The sequence below is a fragment of the Diceros bicornis genome, chromosome 10 (assembly GCF_020826845.1).
Source record: "Diceros bicornis minor isolate mBicDic1 chromosome 10, mDicBic1.mat.cur, whole genome shotgun sequence".
NCBI classification, from domain to species: domain Eukaryota; kingdom Metazoa; phylum Chordata; class Mammalia; order Perissodactyla; family Rhinocerotidae; genus Diceros; species Diceros bicornis.
The window spans coordinates 13,038,762-13,060,144 of record NC_080749.1 but is presented as its reverse complement, the minus strand read 5'-3'; the positions used below and the strand labels follow the sequence as shown (position 1 = coordinate 13,060,144).

General features: G+C 43.1%; 1 protein-coding gene across 1 annotated transcript in view; it reads left to right on the top strand.

Moving 5' to 3' along the window:
- CFAP221 (cilia and flagella associated protein 221) overlaps window positions 1-21,383 on the top strand; it is a 97,330-nt gene that overhangs the window by 56,656 nt on the left and 19,291 nt on the right. Inside the window, exons 9-19 of the mRNA XM_058548822.1 lie at window positions 1,273-1,393; window positions 1,475-1,586; window positions 1,780-1,888; window positions 4,801-4,888; window positions 9,004-9,093; window positions 10,419-10,517; window positions 13,526-13,631; window positions 15,445-15,578; window positions 18,021-18,101; window positions 18,751-18,858; window positions 18,947-19,081. Of these exons, the coding sequence (XP_058404805.1) occupies window positions 1,273-1,393; window positions 1,475-1,586; window positions 1,780-1,888; window positions 4,801-4,888; window positions 9,004-9,093; window positions 10,419-10,517; window positions 13,526-13,631; window positions 15,445-15,578; window positions 18,021-18,101; window positions 18,751-18,858; window positions 18,947-19,081 (1,183 nt within the window). The remainder of the gene's footprint in view (window positions 1-1,272; window positions 1,394-1,474; window positions 1,587-1,779; window positions 1,889-4,800; window positions 4,889-9,003; window positions 9,094-10,418; window positions 10,518-13,525; window positions 13,632-15,444; window positions 15,579-18,020; window positions 18,102-18,750; window positions 18,859-18,946; window positions 19,082-21,383) is intronic.

The following is a 21,383-nucleotide window of genomic DNA, read 5'->3' as shown; positions in this document are numbered from 1 at the left end:
TCTTCCACATATGAGTAAAATCACACGGTGTTTGTCTTTCTCTGTCTGGCTTATTTCGCTTAACGTAATACCCTCAAAGTCCATCCACGTTGTTGCAAAGGGCACGATTTTGTCTTTTTTTTATGTTTATATATTCCATTGTGTATATATACTACATCTTCTTCATCCATTCATCAGTTGATGGGCACTTGGGTTGTTTCCATGTCTTAGCTATTGTGAATAATGCTGCGATGAATGTAGGGGTGCATATATCTTTTAGAATTATTGATTTCCTGTTCTTTGGATAAATACCCCATACTGCAATAGCTGGGTCATCTGGTAGTTCTATTTTTAACTTTTTGAGAAATCTCCATACTGTTTCCCATAGTGGCTGCTCCAGTTTGCACTCCCACCAGTAGCGTATGAGGGTTCTCTTTTCTCCACATCCTCTCCAACACTTATTATTTCTCTTCTTGATAATTATAGTCATTCTAACGGGAGTGAAGTGATATCTCATTGTAGTTTTGATTTGCATTATCCTAATAATTAGTGATGTTGAACATCTTTTCATGTGCCTGTTGGCCATCTGTATACCTTCTTTGGAAAAACGTCTGTTCGTATCCTCTGCCCATTTTTTGATCAGGTTGCTCATTTTTATGTTGTTGAGTTGTATGTGTTCTTTATATATTTTGGAAATTAACCCCTTTTCAGATATATGATTTGCAAGTGTTTTCTCCCAGTAGGTGGGTTGTCTTTTCATTTTGTTGATGGTTTCCTTTGCTGTGCAGAAGCTTTTTAGTCTGATGTAGTCCCATTTGTTTATTTTTTCTTTTGTTTCCCTTGCCTGAGTAGACATGGTATTCAAGAAGATACTGCTAAGACCCATGTCAAAGAACTTACTGCCAATATTTTCTTCTAAGAGTTTTGTGGTTTCAGGTCTTACATTCAAGATTATTTTTATTGTTGTAAATTTAGCTATTAAAAACCAACAGCCTAGAAATAAATTATGCAAGACTATGAGAGCATTTTTCAGCATGGCACATTTTCCACTTGTTTTGTTCTTTGAGAATGTAAGGAAAAACAGCCATTGGTAGGCTATTTTGATATGTATGATTATACTCTAGTATACTGAGGTTGCATTTATTTTAGTCGACCACGGTTTTAGCACACAGATTGATTTTCAGTTTAGATATAGTAATTAAGGTAAGTCTTGGTATTATCAGAAGGAGTATAAAAATAGGAACCTTGAGTTGTTGGATTATATACTAATTTAATATCTGTTTTAAACTATAGATTAGAAGAATTTGAAAGGTTGAATACTCTTTCTAAAAAAGTAGACGTTCCTCCAGAAAAGGCAATGACCCGTATAAATTTTCAACAACTGCCAGCAAAGACAAAACCTCCAAAACCTAAGGTAAAGGGCATCATGCTGAATAGGATGGAGGGAAGGATGGAGAGGCAAAATAACGAATTTTCCCTCCTGCTTTGGTCTTAGGAAATTAAATATCAGAACTTGAGATTTCCGGTAAATTTATCAAATCCATTTGCTGTGGCAACCGTCTTAAACCAAGAACCAGGAAAACTGAAGATTAAAGAATTGCGAGAAGGTAACCAGCTGACCCACCACAAATCAGCCTCTGGGCAGAGAAGGAAAGAGTGATTGCTTATCACGTGTGCTGTTTATGAACAACACAACTCTGTGAGGTCGCTGTCAGGTTTTGCTATTAGAAATGTGTTTTTCTCTCGGCAAATGATTCTGATTTGATTACTGGTCTAATCGTTGTTTGCTCCTACCCACAGTGTTGGACCAAGGCAATGAGATTTCAAAAACAAGACAGATGAAGGAAGCACTCTTTGAACAGAAAATCAGACAGGACACTAATGAAGAGATCAAAAATCACCTTAAGTGGTAAATATTGAGCAATTATTTGTATCAAGTGACAGTACAATGTTTCTAGTAATGGCGTTTTATGCCAGAGACACAATGAAATGTAATAACTTTTAATGCCCTTGGAAAATGTAGATATTCTTTCCCCTCCACTAGGCCCTGTATTTCCGGATGAAGTTTCTGTTAGGAGTAAATCAGTGTGACCAACCATGCTCTTTCCTAAATGTGGCCAGACAGTGGCAGAGCCAGAGTGACCTGGGGGAGAAGCTGGGACACTGCTCCTTGCTGGCCACTGCTGCCAGGATCCCTCTTGCTCCAAGACAGAGCCGAGTGACTCAGGCGCCCCAGATCTCGCCCCACCACAAGCCCCCTGTTCCCTGGGCTGTGTGCCCCCAGGGCCTTCCGGGGAGCCCAGCACCTGCAATCAAAATGGAGCCTTTTCCACAATTTTTACCAGATCATGTCAGGCATATGCATGTGTACAGATTCAGCTAAAGTAAACTTTAGAAACTCTTGGGTTGAGCTAAAAAACGAGACTCCTGGAAAGGGTCTGTGAGAGGCCGCCTCATCTGTGCCCCTGCCTCTACACGTCTCAGACAGAGAGAATATGCCCTGAGCTCGGGGCCTTCCCAGGTGGCCCCGCCCTGCCACCCTGCTGGCATGAGGGCATGCCCTTTGTTTCTCACTGAAATCCCTTCTGATCAGCCTGAGTCTCTATTCAGGGTCTGGCCTCAAGTATGCCAAGGAACTGAATGTCATTTTAAAAAATATTCTTTCCCTGTTATAAAAAATGGACACATCGCCATTGTAGAAAACCTGAAAAATATTTTTTTAAAGTATAAAGAAGGAAAAAGAAAATCACTGTAATGTAATGATCACTGTCAACACTGGTGTATTTCCTTCCTTCTATGCTCATTTATAACATACTTGAAATCACATCCTAAATTCAATGGATGCTGTATTGTTCACTGAATATTTTCTCCCTTTTTTTGTTGAAAGATTTTAAACCTGCCAGTAACACCCATATACACTTGACATAGGTTCATGAGTTGTTAACATTATGCCACATATACTTCCCCTCACTCTCTACATATACACACACGTGCGCAGGCGTGCACAGATGCACACATGCACGCACACCCTTTATTTTCGTGAACCATTTGAAAGTAAGTTGCAGATACCATGAAGCCTCGCCCCTAAGGACTTCAGCATGTAGCCTAAGAACAAGGACATGCTCCTGCATTACCATAATTACTTCTAAGAAATTTAACATTGATACCATATTAAATCATCAGCCATACGCAAATTTACCCAATTGTCCCGATAATGTCCTTTATACCTGGGTTTTGTGTCTTTGGAGAGGAGGAATCCAGGATCATAGAATTTGTATTTAGTTTTCATGTCTCTTTAGTCTCCTTTAATCTAAACCAGTTCTCCAGACACTCCCTCCCCTTTTTTAAATCATAGCTACTATTTATTTTAAACATATGCCAGGCTCCGTGATAGATACATTACATGCCAGAGTTTTTCAAACCTTGACAAAATTCACATAACATAAAATTCACCATTTTAACCATTTTAAAGTGTACAATGCAGAGGTTTTTAGTGTATTTACAATGTTGTGCAACCATCACCACTACTTAATTCTAGAACATTTGCATCACTCCAAAAAGAAACCCCATACCCATTAAGCAATCAGTCCCCATTCCCCTTTCCCCCAGCCCCTGGCAACCACTAATTTACTTTCTATCTCTATAGAGTTGCCTTTATGGACATTTCATATAAATGGAATCATACAATATATGACCTTTTGTAATAGGCTTCATTTCATATAAATGGAATCATACAATATATGGCCTTTTGTAACTGGCTTCTTTCATTTAACATGTTTTTAAGTTTCGTCTATGCCATAGCATCTATCAGAACTTCATTCCTTTTTATGGCTGAATAATATTCATTGTGTGGACATACTACATTTTGTTTATTCATTTATCAGTTGATGGATATTTGGGTGGTTTCCACTTTTTGGCTATTGTAAATAATTCTTCTTTGAACATTTAAATACAAGTGTTTATGTGATCATATCTTTTCCATTCTCTTGGGTATATACCTAAGAGTGGAATTGCTGGGTCATGTGGTAATTCTATGTTTGACTTTTTGAGGGGCAGCCAAACTATTTTCCATGGTGGCTGCACCATTTTTACATTCCCATCATCAATGTACGAGGGTTCCAATTTCTCCACGTCCTTGGAATACCTGTTATTTTCCTTTGTTATTATTATCATCATCATCACCATCACTACCATCTTAGTGGGTGTGAAGTGGTACATCATTGTGGTTTTGATTCGCGTTTCCCTAATGACTAGTGATATTGAGTATCAAGATTTTTTATTCATAAATATTTTAGGATGTGTCACTAGAAGATAAACTTCATTTCATAGAACACATTATTCATCTTAGTTATGTTGCTGAAGTCTCTACAACTTCTCTCCCCCATGGTGTTTTCTCCAGTATCTCAGCATCCTTTTCCAGTTGTGGAGTGTAGCTAAGACACTCCATCCTAAAATTGACTGTGGTATTCTTTTTTTTTTTTTTTTGTGAGGAAGCTCAGCCCTGAGCTAACATCCATGCTAATCCTCCTCTTTTTGCTGAGGAAGACTGGCTCTGAGCTAACATCTATTGCCAATCCTCCTCGTTTTTTTTTTCCCCAAAGCCCCAGTAGATAGTTGTATGTCATAGTTGCACATCCTTCTAATTGCTGTACGTGGGACGCGGCCTCAGCATGGCCCGAGAAGTGGTGCATCGGTGCACGCCCAGGATCCGAACCCGGGCCGCCAGTAGTGGAGCGCGCACACTTAACTACCAAGCCACAGGGCCAGCCCTGACTGTGGTATTCTGATGGATTCTGGAAGTTGGTATTTTTTTCTCCCCAGGCAGGTGCACCTTGGTAAAGATCAAATGTCTTTTAAATTTAAAAAAGACATTATTGAAGAGCGGCAAAGAGTAAACACCAAATATAAGGTCAGAATTACTGCTAATTTGATATTATTTATTTCACCAAGTATTTTGAATTCCTGCTATGTGCACGATGCTGTATCAGGAGGAAGAAAACTTATAGTTTAGTTGGGAGAGGAGGAGGCTGATGACAAGTTAATTGTTAACCATAAATCAAGACTGGCTGTAAATGTCACAAGAGACCTCTGCTAAGTATTGTGGGGATTCAGAAGCCAGAGAGGAGAGAGAACTCGTCTAAATGGAAAGCTTCCTGGAAGACATGGTATAATTTTGAAAAGTAGTAAAGAGGACAGAGGCATTCAATTCAGAGGGAGGGAGAGGCTCAAATTTGGGCTGGAATTCTGGGCACGAGGTGCACCTGTCCCATGATCTGCAGAGCATGAAGGTAAGAGAGACCCCAAGACAGTGACCAGGAGCCACTCCAGAGCCAGATCCAAGCAGAAATTCCAAGTCAGAGACCCTCACAGGGGCTGAGCAGAGAGGGGGCAACTGGTTGAGGGGAAGGCCATACCCAGGTCACCAAGGCAGCACCTGTATGTTCGGGGGTGGGGAAGGTAGAGACAGGACTGTAGGACTTGGCAACACCCCTGGGCTCACCGTGGCGTGAGAGACATTGTTACGTGCAGGCTGGGTGCAGAGAACACTGGGGACAGGTCCATAATGATTGAAGTGCACGACACACGTGGGCCAGAGGAGGTAGGATCCAGCTTGGGCTTCATGTCACAGGGGTTTGGACTTAATTGGCAGGACTTGTGGAATCATCATATATTGTATTAGTTTGCAGGGGCTGCAGTAACAGAACACCACAGACTGGGGCCATAGACAACAGAGATTTATTTTCTCACAGTTCTGGAGGCTTGAAGTCCAAGATCAAGGTGTTGGCAGAGTTGGTTCCTTCTGAGGGACAGTAGGGAAGGATCTGTTCTCTTCTTGGCTTGTGGATGACCATCTTTTCCCTGTGCCTTCACATCGTCTTCCTTCTGTGTCCAAATTTCTTCTTCTTATAAGGACACTAGCCACATTGGATTAGGACCCATGCCCTAATGACCTCATTTTAACTTAATTACCTTTTTAAAGACCATATCACCAAATACAGTCACATTCTGAGGTGCTAGGGGTTAGGATGTCAACTTATGAATTTTGGAGGGACACAATTCAGCTATAACACATATATTTAAGCTGGGAGTGTGAGCTTTCCACACCCAGTGCTACACACAGGGGCAGTAATGGGTAGGAGGGATTGGGAAAAAATATGTGTCTTGTCAGATATGAATATTTCTCATAGAATACATTTTTCTTCCAAGATTTGGAGTCCAAATCATATATTTGAATAAATTTGTCTTATTTTTATTTTTTATGAGACAAACAAAAGAATGTAAAATCATTACATTGGTAAATCTTAGCATTTAGGAAAGCACATATTAGATTAACATTTAAATTTAGTTTGGTGTGTTGTTCAGATTCTTTGCATGGGATTTTAAAAACAAAATATCAGGTATTTTCTGTCAACCCCACAAGGGTATGATATTTTCTAACTGTTTTAAAGATGAAGGTGATACCGACATGGCCCAACCAGGTCCATGTGAGAGTTAAGGCTGTAACTGCCAGCATTTGGTTAACGGGTAGATCCAACCATTTATTCATTTGGCAAGTGAATTTAGTGAATGCCCGTTGTATGGAAGATTCTGTGTTAGTGAATAAGCCACAGTCTCTGCCCTCAAGAAGGTCACAGTCCAGAAGGGGCTCAGAAACATTAAGAGAAGATTTAAAATGTGCTAAGTGCAGTGACAGAGTTGAACTTGTAGATAAATGGGAGATGAGGCGTAAGGAGAGGGGAAGATAGAGTGATTCCTAGGCTTCCAGCTTGAGTGCGTAGTGGTGGTTTTAAATGAGATCTCAAATACTGAAGAAAAGCTAGCTTAGGGGGAGGATGAAAAGTTTAATTTAGGACATGTTACATCTGGGGTGACTGGGGGCATCCAGGTGGCAGCTGAAGGAACAAGTCTGAGCTGGTGACAGACTTGTTCCTTGAGCACTTGAGGAAGTGCTCAGCGTCTAGGTAGAGATTGAGAGCACAGAACAAGTGTGGTGACCTGGGGAACGTGAATAGCGTGAGAAAGGCAGTAGCTCAAGGCAGGAAATCTAGAGAACTTCATGACTTAAGGGGAGGGCAGCGGGACAACTAGGGAGACAGAGGAGAAACGATCAAGGAGGTCAGGAGAACCTATCAGAGAACACAGAGAAAGCAGACGGGAAGGGATCAGTCAATGGCAGAGGGTTCCAGGAAGATAAGGCCTGAAGAATTCACATTGAATTTGGTGATTTGGAGGTCCTTGTTTGCCTCAGGGATAGCAATTCCAGTAGACTTATGAAGGTAAAATGCCAAATTGTAATGGCTTGAGGAACGTGTAGAAGTGAGTAGATGTTTGAGAAGTTGAAATGAGTAATGGTGTGGACATTAGAGGAGGTAAGGCATCAAGGAAGAGGTTTTTAAGTTGTAAGAACTTGAGCACGTTTATAGGCTGAGGGCAAAGAGTAATCACAGAGGAAAAGATTGAAGAAGCTTGGGGAGAGGCCGTGGTCGGGGGAGAGATTGTCTTTGAACAGCAAGGACTGGAGAATGCAGTCAGATTTGCCTGCAGAGAGGGGGCTGTTGAAGGCTACGCGTGGCCTTGTATTCCGGATGATCCAGGAAGCAAGGCCAGCTGCAGAGACTTCAGTGAACCGGGACTGGGGAGGGGTTGGGGGTAGTAGTGAGCATTTGCACAAGTGAAGGAGGGCAGCAGGAAAGGAGCTATCACATCCTTAGCATCACTCACTGGGACCCCAAGGCCCCAGTATAGTTGGAGAGCAAGTGTTGCAGGGACCTGATTCTGTGTTTCCAGGAGATTTCATCTGGCAGCTGAATCCTGGCAGGTGACTCAGTGGCAAGGAACACCTGGAGGCCCAAGGCATATGGCAGAAAGCCAGGAAAAGAGAGCTGGAGGGAGGATGTGGGGGAGTCAGTGATATAGCTGAATGGCACAAACCCTCAAGGATAATGAGCTTTTACTTAGAGGAGACGGTCAATATTACTAAATTCTGAAAGTTCATCATAAATGAGTAGAATTTTAATAGAGATATCAGAAATCTCCCTCCACTTTCTTCTACCTAACAACCTATTGGCCAATCCCTTCTTTAAATTGCCTATTTGATTTTACTTTTAGTGGTAGTAGGGGTCTGAATCTCTCCCCATGAAGTCTGTATTTTGAACCTGAGGTCCACAATCTCAAACTCAACTTCCTGATATATGCAAATCAGAGCTGGACAGCTCCCCACCCTGGCGACAATATTATAACTCCCTTCTGAATAAGGTGTTAATGTGTTGATCAGAATAGATTTCTTCCAGTTAAGTCTTTAAAAATGATTGTGAACAATGTACCTAAGAGCCAAGCTAGTTTTTAGAAGTTACCTGACAAACAAATATTAAAAACCACGGATGGACAAAAGGTAACAAGTTTGTGCAGTGTGCACAGTCCCTTTTTTCATGGAGACATGCGTGTGTAGACACTGATCCAAGCCCAGCTAGCCTTCCCCGGGAGTGACCGGCGGCTCCTCAGGAAGAGGAAGGAGCTCAGGGGCAATCAGGGAAGCAGACGGGTGGGACAGGGAGCAGGGTGGGTGACACTTATTCCAGGGATGGGGCAGACCCCGTCCACCACCCTGGAAAGGGGAGGAATCACGTGCCTTTGCTAAAATCTGGATAATCGGCTCCGAGGGGTTTAAAACTTCACTGGGGCATTAAATTTCTTTTAAACGAAATCTCTATACTCCCATGGTTACATGGTTTCCTAAAATCCTTTCTGTGAATTTTAAATGCCTCAGAAATAATTTCCAGAGACACTATTCTCTAATTATAAAAAGAAGGTATTGAGTTTGTGCTTCTATAGAGACTGCCTATGTTTAAACAGTAAGTGTGATTATAATGATCATTTTAACCTACTTCTGTCACCACCACTCCCAACGGGAAGATCATGGGTGGGTTTGTCTAATTGCTTAATGGGTTTCTACCAGTTTTAAAGAGAAATAAAGTTGGTGCATTTGTATTCAATTTTAATATTTTTGATGATTAAAAAACCCAGCTAGATAGAGGAGATCCTGTTTTGGATGAGGAATTTCAGCGACTCAAGACAGAAGTTAACCACAAACGGGTTGTTCGCAATCTAGAAGAAGTGGGTAACTTTCCTTTACTTGGAATCTAATTATTGGCAGCTCTTTACATGCCTATTTTTAAAACGCTGAACAGTTTTATAGAAATCCTTTTACCAAGAGATATTTAGTAATTTTTAATATGCTTACACTTTTAGTGTTTTTTACCACATATTTGCAAGTAAAGCATCAAAACTCGTAATTAATGTTTCCCTTGAAATTAATGGCGTTATATACTTTGGCTCCTCCTTTCCACCCCTCTACTTTTTCATTCTTGGTCTCTTTTCTCGTTTCCGTTTGCTCTGCAAGCCCCTGCCTGCAGGTCCTCCTGGTGGGTCCCTGGGCCTCTGTTCCTTGCCCTGTCCCCTTGGTAGGAAGAATATAAGACAGGAAGTCAGAAGCCAGAGTTCTGGTCCCAGCTCTGTCACAGATTTGGGCCCTGGGAAGAGTCCTCTTAGCCTTGGAGCCTCAGTGTCCTCAAACCTAGAAAGGGGACAGTAGCCCCTGCCTCTGTCATGTGATAGTTTCTGGTTAAAACCCCAATTTTTAATTTTAACAATGAAAAACTTCTTCCTAATCTCCCCCAGCTCCGTCATTCTCACTTTTCTTTTCAGGGTTTGCCACATCTGAATTACTTTTACCTCTTTTCTTCTCCCCCACATTTAATCCGACCACAAAGTCTTGTCCACAGCTCTTCCACAAGGCCGTACCCACGTCCTTCGTGTCTCACCCTCAGCTAATCCAGCAGATTGTTTGTGCATATCTCTGCCCCTCCTCTACAGCCCACTGTGTGTGCCAGTATGAGACGAGTTCATTTCTGATGACTTTTTCTTCATATTGTTTCCCTGTTCAAGAACCTCCAATGCGTGAGGCTCTGGCAGGCACCCTTTCCTCCACATTCATTGACTGATCTACGCACACTGGGCCCACGATGTGCAGGCCCCGTGCTGGTACTCGGCAGCAGGGCTGAGCAAAGCAGTCCTTCTCCACGGGGATCCCAGAGTCTGCTGCTGTCAATTCTGGATGCAGTGCCAGCACCCACCATGTGGGATTGGCTTCTGTGTGACTTTATTCTTCTTCCTCAGGGTCACATGTGTTTGCTTGAGCTTCCCTAACTAGACTAGTAATTTCTTAAAACCCAAATCTTATCTTCTACTCTTGGCCCCCAACCCAAGAAGTATTCCCTAGAATGCTATGTACACTAAAAGTGCTTAATAAATGCTCATTAAATGGCAGGACAAATAAATAATAACTTGATTTAGAATCAAATTCTAAAACATTTTTATTAAATGTTTATGCCAGGAGTTAAAATTTAAATCTAAGTTGTGTCTATATTTTATGTTCACAGAAAATTGAGGAATTTCATCCTAATTTTGATCCACTCATTAATAATACTTGGGTCAGCAGGTTCAGGGCACAAAGACGGTTTCAACAAGCAGCACGCAAGGTAAGTCTCAGCACCAGATTGAAATTTTAATTTGTTTAGTCATCAGCACAAGGAAATTGAACAATCAGTTTTTTTATAACAGCTTTATTGAGACATAATTCACATACCATAAAATTCACTCTTATAAAGTGTACAATTCAGTAGTTTTTAGTATATTCACAGAGTTGTACAGTCAACAGCACTATCTAATTTTAGAGCATTTTTATCACTGCAAAAAGAAACCTCGTTCCCATTAGCTGTCACTCTCCATCCCCCAGTCCCTGGCAACCACTAATCTCCTTTCTGTCTCTATGGATTTGCCTCTTCTGGACATTTCATATAAATGGAATCCTACAATATGTGGCCTTTCATAACTGGCTTCTTTCATTTAACATGTTTTCAAGGTTCATCCATGTTGTAGCATTTATCAGTACTCGTTACTTTTTATGGATGAATACCATTTCATTGTATGAATGTACCACGTTTTGTTTATCCATCAATTGGAACATTTGGGTTCTCACTTTTTGGCTATTATGAATAATGATGCTATGAACATTCGTGTACAAGTTTGTGGGCATATGTTTTCAATTCTCTTAGGTATATGTACCTAGGAGTAGAATTGCTAGGTCCTGTGGTAACTCTAGAACAACTAGATGTTGATCAGTTATTTCTAGAGAGAACAACTGAGAATTCCTGTGGAGTCTTGTCTCTAACATCCAGGCTTATGGCTTCCCCTTCAAGGTGTGTCATCTCACTGCTCTGCCTTCTTCACCCTCACGCTGGTCTTTTACCCAGCACATTTCAAGCCTCCAATGGCCAAAATAAAATGACTGCTTAGCCTTTAATGCCAATAAAGGGTGTAAGGTGCCCTCCTGGTCTGGCTGCACCCGCACCTCTCCAGCTGCCTCCTGTCCTCTAGGTTGTCCCAGTCCTCGTCTTCTTCCAAACACACCAGCTCATTCCCTGCTGCAAACCTGTGTTTCTGCTCCTTGCCCTTCACCTGAAATGCCATTCCACCTCCCCTCCGTCTGCCTGTACCTATCTTTTGAGCCAGCGCAAGTCTGCCTTTCCTCCAAGAAACAGTCCCTGTAAGCTTTAGCGCTTAGCTATCTCTGTGGTGCCTTTTACATCCTATGCTGCCTGTAGATCTCTTGTCCCTGCCACTAGAATGGCTGCTTTTGGGGGCAGAGCCATCCCTCAAGCAGGGGAGAGCAGTGGTAATGACTTGGGATCTGGAGCCAGACTGCCTGCCCTTAATTCTTGGTGCTACTTCTCATGAGCTTTCTGATCTTGGACAAGTTACATAACCTCTGGGCCTCCGTTTCCCCATCTGTGACTGAGGATAACAGTGAGACCTGTCTGGGAGGGTTGTCATGAAAATTAAATGACTGAATACGTACAAGGGACTCCAAAAGTTTATGGTACTGGTGACCTTTCAAGCAGTGCTCTCAGCCTGGACTGATGACAGTCTAGGCGGAGAAAGGCAGAGCTCGCTGCATCGGTGACCTGCTCACCGACTCCAAGGCCCCAGGGAACCAGTGTCTCTGCTGAGGCTCTGTCTGGGTGGGTCTGTGTATGTGCACAAGATGCTGAGTGTGGGGAAGAAAGTGGTGCGAATAGGCAGCACAAAGCTGTGCTCTGAAGGAGGGGAGCACAGCTGTCAACAACAGGCAAACAACAGCAAGAGACTGGCTGGGCTGGCTTTCCGCTAATGGGACCACCCTGGCCATTCTGGAGCAAACACTCCAACATGAAAATAGTACTGTCAGCAGTTCTTTGCTTCTCTCTGAGTGATGGCTCAGTCTTTTCCTCACACTTCCCAGCAAGTACTGTCAGTTCAATGTGCAAATATGTTCCCAGCCTGATGACTACCTGCCATCTCCTCAGCTCAGTCACGGCCGCATCGTCTCCCGCCTGGACCACTGCAGTAGACCTCCCTGCTTCCCGTCCCACACAGCAGCCAGAGTGGTACCTCCGAAGCGTAAAGATGATAGTACGTCTCCCCTGGCGAAACCCTCTCAAGGCTTCCCATTGCAATTAGAATCAAATGCACGATTTTTATCAAGGCTACATGGCCACATGGATTTCCCTCTGTCCCTTAAACGTGTCTCCTTTGTTCCTGAATCAGGATCTTTGTACTTGCTGGTTCCTCTGGTCAGAACGCACTTCCCAAGATCATTGTCATTGATCATCATTCAAGTCTTAGATCAAAGCTCACCTCCTCAGAGAGGCTTTCCCTCACCATCTCTGCCTAAGGGCAAGTCCAGGCCTCTTCCACCCCTTGGTCATGCCCTCGTGCATTTACTCTCTTTTATTTTCTTCACGGTGTTCACCTCGTTTCTTTGTTTCAGTGTTTGTTGTCACCCCCCCCCACACATGGGAACTTCGGCTGCCGCAGGCAGCACGTTTGTTTGCCCTCCTGTATCTCCAGTACCTCGCACGGAACTGGCCACATAGTAGTCACTTGATAATATTTGTTAAATGAAAGAGTCCTCTACAGGATGGAAAGGAATGTTAACGATGGGATGAATGGTCCCTTCAGCCGCAGCTCTGTGCACGGAGAGCGCTCACCTTCAGCAGCATCCGCTCTGAACGCAGAGCACAGTGGTGTATGGTCAGCTCTGCCCATGGTCCAGAGCCCTATTTCTACAGAATCGTCCATTTAGTTTGTCCTTCAACTCTGAAAATAACACGATGGGAGCATTACTATTCAGATATAGCGAAAAGAGAGAATGTAGAGCTAGTCATTCTTTCCACTCTGGAAATAGAGAAAACCAGAGCTCATAAATTGGGTGGGACAAGGCCAAGTGACAACCTGGTCTTTTTTTGTATTCAGGCAGATCAACATTACCCAGGCCTTGAAGTCCCCACAGCCTCAGTCTAGGGCAGAGTGCCACGCTCCCTGTGAATTCTGACTTAGAGTGGTGGCCTCAGCCCTTAGTTGTGGTTGGGGAAAGTTAATTAAATTGAATGCCAAAATGAGCATGTACCAATTGATAATTTTAAATCATTATTCTTTCTAATTCCAGATCATGGTTCATCTACGATTACTCCGTATGCTGAGTGCTGTTCGTGACATGGACAAAGAGACCATCAAAAGAAGGCTCAGTAAAGGACAACAGTCGATAACACAAGGTAAAGTGCAGCTGTGCAGAACCGCAGTGCTCCGACCAGTAAGTCCTCTGAGCACGAGCTTTCTTTATAATGAAGTTAGCTGTGTAGAAATAAAATATTTTCATAAATCACATGCATTAGTTTTTTTTATGGCTATTGTAACAAATCACTACAAACTTAATGGCTTAAAACAACACGGATGTATTATCGTACAGTTCTGGAGGTCAGAAGTCTAAAGTCAAAGTGTCAGCAGGGCTGGTTCCTTCTGGTGGCTCCAGGGGAGAATCTGTTCCTCGCCTTTTCCAGCTTCTGGAGGCCGCCTGCATTCCGTGGCTCAGGGCCCCTTCCTCGCATCACTATGCACTCTTGCTTCAGTCGTCACGTCTCCTTCTCTGACTCTGGCCCTCCTCTCTCCCTCTTATTTGGACCCTGTGATTACACTGGGCGCACCTGGATTACCCAGGACACTCTCCCCATCTCAGGATCATTAACTTAATCACATCTGCAAAGTCCCGTTTCCCACATAAGGTGATGTAGTTACAGGTTCTGGGCAGTAGATTGTGGACATCTTGTGGGGGCTGTTATTCAACCTACCACACCTCCATGCCAGCTTTGGCTGAAATATCTGCCCAGTTGGTAGTAGGTGAGGTCTACCGACCTGACAGAGGTGTAACATCAGTGAAGTATGGCGGTGGTTCAACCTCCTGTTTTGTGCCCTCTCTTCTCTCTTATCACCTGAGAGACTAGGATAGTCGTCATTTATACTTTTGGATTGGCTGATTGCATCTGGTGTTAACTCAATCTAGCGTTTGCACATAAAGCTTTTTATCTCATATTATCTTTGCTATTTAAAGAACTTCCATTCCTCTGATCCTCAGGTTGACTGGGGCTATTAGAGACCCACTCTCAGTAGCTTCTGGGAGCCCAAAAGCCACCTCACCATATTCTCCATCTGTGTCTCGTGTGCAGGTCCACAGGCAGGCCTGATCCTTCCAAACCCTTCCTCCCCTCCCTAGCCTGAGCCCCTGAGCCTGGCTCAAGCTTCCCTGCCCTCCCCAAGCAGCAACCCCTCTCCTCTTCTTCCTCTCCTTCAAGATCCAGTGGGTATTTCATTTTTCATAACATTTTATTGCATTTTAATTATTCTTTTTTCCCTCCTGTATTATTTCTGTCTCTGCTGTTGAAGTTTCTAATAAAGAAACTCTTTTTAAAAAATGTTGTAAAATTTACCTATGAATTATGTATGGATACCTGTAAAATGTCTTCCACATGCTTCTTTAATTTAATCTTTTTCTTTGTTGATGAGGACAAAGAATATTCATCAGAGGTACTTTAATCTGGAATTATAGTTTTTGGAAGTAAAAGTAAAATAAAATTTTAAAAAATTGGAGACAGAGTTGAGGTAAAGAGCAAAGGGAAAGCTAAAAATGGGGCTGTATATTGGGGCCAGCCCGGTGGCATAGCGGTTAAGTTTGCGCACTCCACTTCGGCAGCCCAGGGTTCATGGGTTCGGATCTTGGGTGCGGACCTATGCACTGCTCATGAAGTCATCCTGTGGTGGCGTCCCATATATAAAGTAGAGGAAGGTAGGCACAGATGTTAGCTCAGCAACAATATTTCTCAAGCAGAAAGAGGAGGATTGGCGACAGATGTTAGCTCAGGGCCAATCTTCCTCACCAAAAAAACACAAAAGGCCTGTATACATACATAGATATTCTTTTTGAAATGGCGTGTGGCAAGTACCCACTAATTTAAAACACAACCGAAGATGGTGGTTTCACATAGAAATACCTTAGGGACTCCCCAAAAGTGCTGTTTTCTTTTTCACCCATAGATAAGAGTACCTCCAGATACCTTCTGCCACTGATCAGCCACGATGATTATTCCAGCCAGTTCTCTGTGTCGCCCAAGGATGTGCTGCCCTTCGCCTTCCCATCCTACAGTCCTCCTCAGGGCTCCAACGAGTTGGTGGGTGCTCTTAGGCTGTGGGGTGGGGGCCGGGCGTGATCAGATGGTTGTTAGACAGATACCAAGGCAAGCCCTACCTCAGGCTCAGTTCCTTCACCTCCTCCTCAGAGGCTCCCAAGGGAGATCTGTGCCTGGGTAATTGTGACCAGTGGGAAACCAGGGATCATCTACTGCCACCTGATACACCTGTGCAGAGCTCCCTGGTAACCTGGGCTGGGTCCTTCCCAGCCTGGAACCCAGCAAGAGCCCTGAGCCCCGCCTGACTGCTCGGGAACTGGGTCTGAGAGCAGAAGTGCAGACAGAGAAACGAAGAGGGCCTGGCCTGGCCCCTGGAGACAGGCCCTGCTCAGCTGAGCCCTTGTGCTGCGTGGGCAAATGCAGAGGCCAGAGAAGGGTAACCCCCAGGTCTGTGACCCAACCTAGGAATGAGGGAATGTGGCCCCAGAATGTAACAGTCTAACCCATCAGACTCACAATTCCACCTCTCTCTCTCTTTTTCTCTCAGTGGCAAGAGGTGTGGTAGTTGATCCCTCTTGCCCTATGGGAGCAATGATGCATTATAAGAAAAATAGTAGCTAACCCTTACATTGCCTTTACCATGAGTCAGGCAGTGTCTTAAGTGCTTCAGTTGTATCAATTCACTTACTCTTCAGTAAATCTATGTGATAAGTTTATCATCATACAGATGAGGAGGAAACCAAGACATAAGGTCACATAGCCAGTAATAAAGTGTTGCCCAAGTTCAGTAGTTAGCAGTAAAAATTGTGTTTAAATTGATATTGAAAGTACATATACAAAATAATTCTTTCAGTTTCAAAGAACAAACTTGCCATTCACATCCTATCATATGCATTAAGCATTGCAGGTTAATCCACTCAAGAATTACAGAACTGACTTTAGAAATTCCATGTGTTTTCTGCATTAGATAATTAAATGACTTAAAAGATCAGAATATTTAGTTCCTAGGAAAAAATAAATCTGTGATTTTTATGCAATAATAAATATCTGGCACTCAATAGTTAGTGTGGTGGAAAGGATGATAGGGATGAAGACGTCATCACTGTGCTGTGGCGCCCAGCTCCCTGTTTTGAACAGTTCAAAGCTTACACATCTCACTTGGTACTTTAATTTGTTCTGTCGATACTTCTCTGTCGCTCAGGGTTGATGAAAAACAATGCTCAGCATCCCTGTCTATAGAGAATTTTTTTTTTTATTTTTTTTTATTTTTTTTTTTTTGAGAGGAGATCAGCCCTGTGCTAACATCCGCCAATCCTCCTCTTTTTTTTTTTTTTGCTGAGGAAGACGGCCCTGGGCTAACATCTGTGCCCATCTTCCTCCACTTTATATGGGACGCCGCCACAGCACGGCTTGCCAAGCAGTGCGTCGGTGCGCGCCCGGGATCCGAACCAGCGAACCCCGGGCCGCTGCAGCGGAGCGCGCGCACCCAACCGCTTGCGCCACCGGGCCGGCCCCTATAGAGAATTTTTTAATTCCACAAATACTATATTTCATCAATTCTAAGATCACTTGGGGCCAGCCCTGATGGCCTAGTGGTTAAAGTTCAGCGTGCTCTACTTCAGCGGCCGGGTTCCGTTCCCGGGCGTGGAACCACACCACTCGTCTGTCAGTGGCCATGCTGTGGCGATGGCTCACATAAAAAATTCTAAGATGACTTTTTTCATATTTAGTATCTTTGAAATTGGGAAATGGCTTATAATCGATGGCACATTAGCATTGTATCATTTAATTTAGTGATAGTATCTGAGATTAGGTGAAATATGGTGTTTATTGAGTGCCGATAATAGGTCAGGTGCAGGTCCAGGTTCTCCGGGTGTCGGAGCAGATTAGCATGCAGGGAGGTTATTAGATAGCACTTTTGGGATTAGCACCCGTGGAAGGGAAGCGGCAGGAGCAGGAATGGACAGAGAGAAGAGGCCGGCAACCCTCGATGAAGGCCTCAGCTGAACCCCTGAGGGGCTCTGAAGCGGGGACAGTGAGAGAGGACCTGGCCTCTACACCTTTGCTTCAGCCTGTCGCTGGAGGCGGGCTGCCCGAGGAGGGGCACGTGACTTTGCCTGAGGCAGCTCCCTTCAGCCAAGGCACCTCCTGGAGAGGGCTGGCCCCTGGGAGTTGTTTCTATCAACAGGACTCCTAGCAGCTGGGGGACTAAATCCTTCGAGCCTGAAGAGGATTCTGGGTGGCACGTCTTGGCCTCCACAACAGTAGAATATAAAGAAGAAGAATAACATTCACTAAGAGACGAGGAGGAGAAGTGGCCAATGCGCCTCCATGTCCCACATGTCAAGGAGCAACTGTGGTCTTGGAAGGGGGACTTTGAGAATAGAACTGTACATTTAACATCCAAAATGTATAGAAATAGAAGCATAGCCACTTTTGCTCAATGTTGATTATGTGTCAATTTTTGGAATTTTCACATTTTAGGCTCCCGATGGCCTTGGACCAGTCCCAATTAAATCTTCAGAAATTCAAGTCAAGCAGAGTTATTCCTTCCTCAATCTGCAGGTCAGACCTGTCGTATGGTATTGGTTAATTGGGTTTCTTATGAAGTAAACAAGATATTCTTGACTTTAAATTGCATTATTTTGTAAGTTTTGTTCTATTATGGATTATACTGTGTAGCGGACGGTGTGTATTTTTCTGCTGTTATTTTATAGTATATGTGAAGTATAACAGATTCTTTTTTCCTAATGTGGCTTATGGAAACTGAGATCTTTATTCTGTGGATGTACCATATATTATACATGCATGAAGCTATCTGAACTACATATATTAGAAACTTTAAGAAAAAACACAAGATAGTGAACAAAAGTTAGCCTTTCCTGAGGTGTATGACCACTTCTGCTCTTGCAAATATAAATACTTTACATTGACAAACCAGTGTTTGGTGTATTTCTACAGTTAAGCTATATGGTACGGGAGAGTAATTGTTAATGCTCATGTGCTGGGACCCAGAGCAGGGCTCAGGACTTGAGCTCAAGTCCCTCCAGTGCTGGTCCAAACTGATAATTGCCACGATCTGATGCTTACAACATGACGCTTGTTTTCCTTTTACCGTCAGGCAGCTCAGAAATGCTGTTGTTGAGAAGTAGACCCCACTAAAAGGTAATGAGCTTGGAAGGACATTCAGTCAGCTGTCTCCTTTCACCTTCAGGTTCCTCAGCTGTACAAAATCAAGGGGTATCAGCCATTCTCTGTCCAGAAGTCTTCAACAAGTTACAGACCTCAAAAGCTTGCTCGAGCCCTGAAGCAAGGAGCTGAGGTAACATACCCCACCTTCAAGAATCGCTCTCACCTTTCCCCTCTTGCCTGGCATCAAAACTAACACCCTGCTCTCGGTGCCTGCACAGGATGAAGCCACCACCATCATAGCCCTGCCGAAGCAGGAGGCCACACCCCAGCTCCCTGGCAAGACCTCCCTCTTGAGCATGAAACCACCCGAGGCCTTAGCCAGGTCTCCAGATTATGACCCGCTTTATATTTTTGTAAGTGACGATCAGCAGGGGTCTTGTGTTCCATGTTTCTTGATTTCAGCAGTTACTTTATAAGAAAATAGAAGCATTAATTGGGACAATTTTTCTCTCTTTGGAATTTCAAGCGTTAAACAATATCTCACCTTTGAAATTGCTTGCCAGCATTTATTATTTGGAGAATATCAGTGTTTTTGTCTTTAACAATTCCAGCATTTATTTTTATGACAATGGCTTTATGATCTTTTCTAATATGTATAATATTAACATATATATTATGTGTATATATATACATAGAATGTTAAAAAAATAAATAAATAAAGAGAAAGAGACAAGAAAACACAACAGAAAAAGAAACTAAAATCACCCCAAACCCTGTCGCTTACAGCTTTGCTGATTCCTTATTCCATCCCTGGGCAGTGCGTCCCTTCCATTCTCACACCTCTGCCCCCCACATTCCTCTGTTCTTGCTTAATTTCTGTAGCCACACTGGATTAACCTCCCTGAAGCTCACAGTGACCATGCCACTGTCCTGTTCAATGTTCTTCACTGACTCTCCATTTTCTACCAAATTAAGTCCAAGATCCTGACGATGTGAGGCTAGTAATGAAACCCCAGCCCCTTTCTCCCCTGCGCCCCTACACACGTCCCTGCCAAATTTTGTGCACTTTCCCCCGCCACCATGCCTTCACTTAACGCTGGTCTGCCCTTGTGGGTCCCCTCTTCTACCCTTGTTTTTCTAGCTACCCAAATCCTAAATGACTGGAAGCCAGACAGGACATCTGAAGAGGTTCTATTAATAATGGAATCATCAGTGAAATGCCACAGTAGTTGCCCCAGTCATGGTCTACTTTTTTAAAGGCAAACACTCGCATATACAGAGAATTAAGAAGGGCCTTAGACACTACTAGAGAAAGTCTCCTTTGTGAGGATCTCCAGATGCGAACCTGTATCTCTGCTGTGGGCGGAGGTGCTGATAGTCACAACCAGGGTCACTTAGGCGGTTGGTGGGAGAGCTGGGACAGAAACCTGCCTGTTTCCTGACTGTTTGCTTCAGGGCTCTTCCTGTGAATTATGCGTCTTTCCTGCAGAGAGCTGTGTTGTGTGTGTGTGTGTCTTGGCCATTAGGGGGCATTTTCTCTTAGTCTCATGGCTTTTTCTCATAGTTTTCGTTGATTGAGGGGAGTGTTGCTCAGAGACAGAATTTTAGAGCTGGGATCACCTCACAGGACATTTACCTCAGTGATTTTCAAACTTCATTTTTCCCCAGAACCCTCTCATCAGCCAAAATTTTACACAGAAAGGCAATATGTAAAATAAAGTCCTAGTTGCCCTCTCTACCCTTCCTCTTCCCTCAGGGTGTCCCCTGAAGAGGCTGTCCCTGCAAAACCCAGGGGTTCCCCACAGCAAGGTTTGAAAACCACTCTTTAGTCTCTTGTCCCCCAGACCCACTCACTATCACTTCCTCACCATTTTAAAAGTGAGAAAACTGGTTAAGAGAAGTTAAGGGAATTTTCCATAGTCACATACATACTTCATTGGAAAATATCAGTAGTTATTTATTAATTCATTAATTCCACAAATACTTAAGGCATGCCTGCTATGTATAGATAGGAACCAAAGGTTAGGTACCATTCATCAAAGGGACACAACAATCCTAAATATTTATCCACCTAATACCAGAGCTTCAAAATATGTGAAACAAAAACTGATTGAACTGCAAGGGAAAAAATAGGCAAATCCACAATTATAGTTGGTGATTTCAATACCCCTCTCTCAATAATTGATAGGAGAAGTAAACAGAAAATCAGTAAAGATGTAAAAGCCTTAAATATCACTATGAATCAGTTTGACCTAATTGACATTGCTAGAACACTCTACCCAAAACAGTAGAATACAGATTCTCTTCAAGTGTGCACAGAAGGTTTGCCAAGATAGACCATGTTTTGGTTCATAAAACAAGGCTTGGTAAAATTGAAAAGATTCAAATCATATAAAGTATTTTTTTCTGACTTTGATGGAATTGAATCAGAAATGAATAGCATAAAAATATCTAGAAAATCCTCCAAAACTTTGGAAGCTAAATTATATACTTTGAAATAGCCTATGGTCCAAAGAAGAAATCAAAAGAGAAATTAGAAAGTATTTTTAATTGAATGAAAATGAAAACATAACACAAAAAATTTTGTGGGAAATTTATAACACTATACCCCTACATTAGAAGGTAGGTCTCAAATTAGTGTACTCAGCTACCCCTTTAAGAAACTTGGAAAGAAAAGAGCAGATGAAACCCAGACTAAGCAGAGGAGAGAAATAG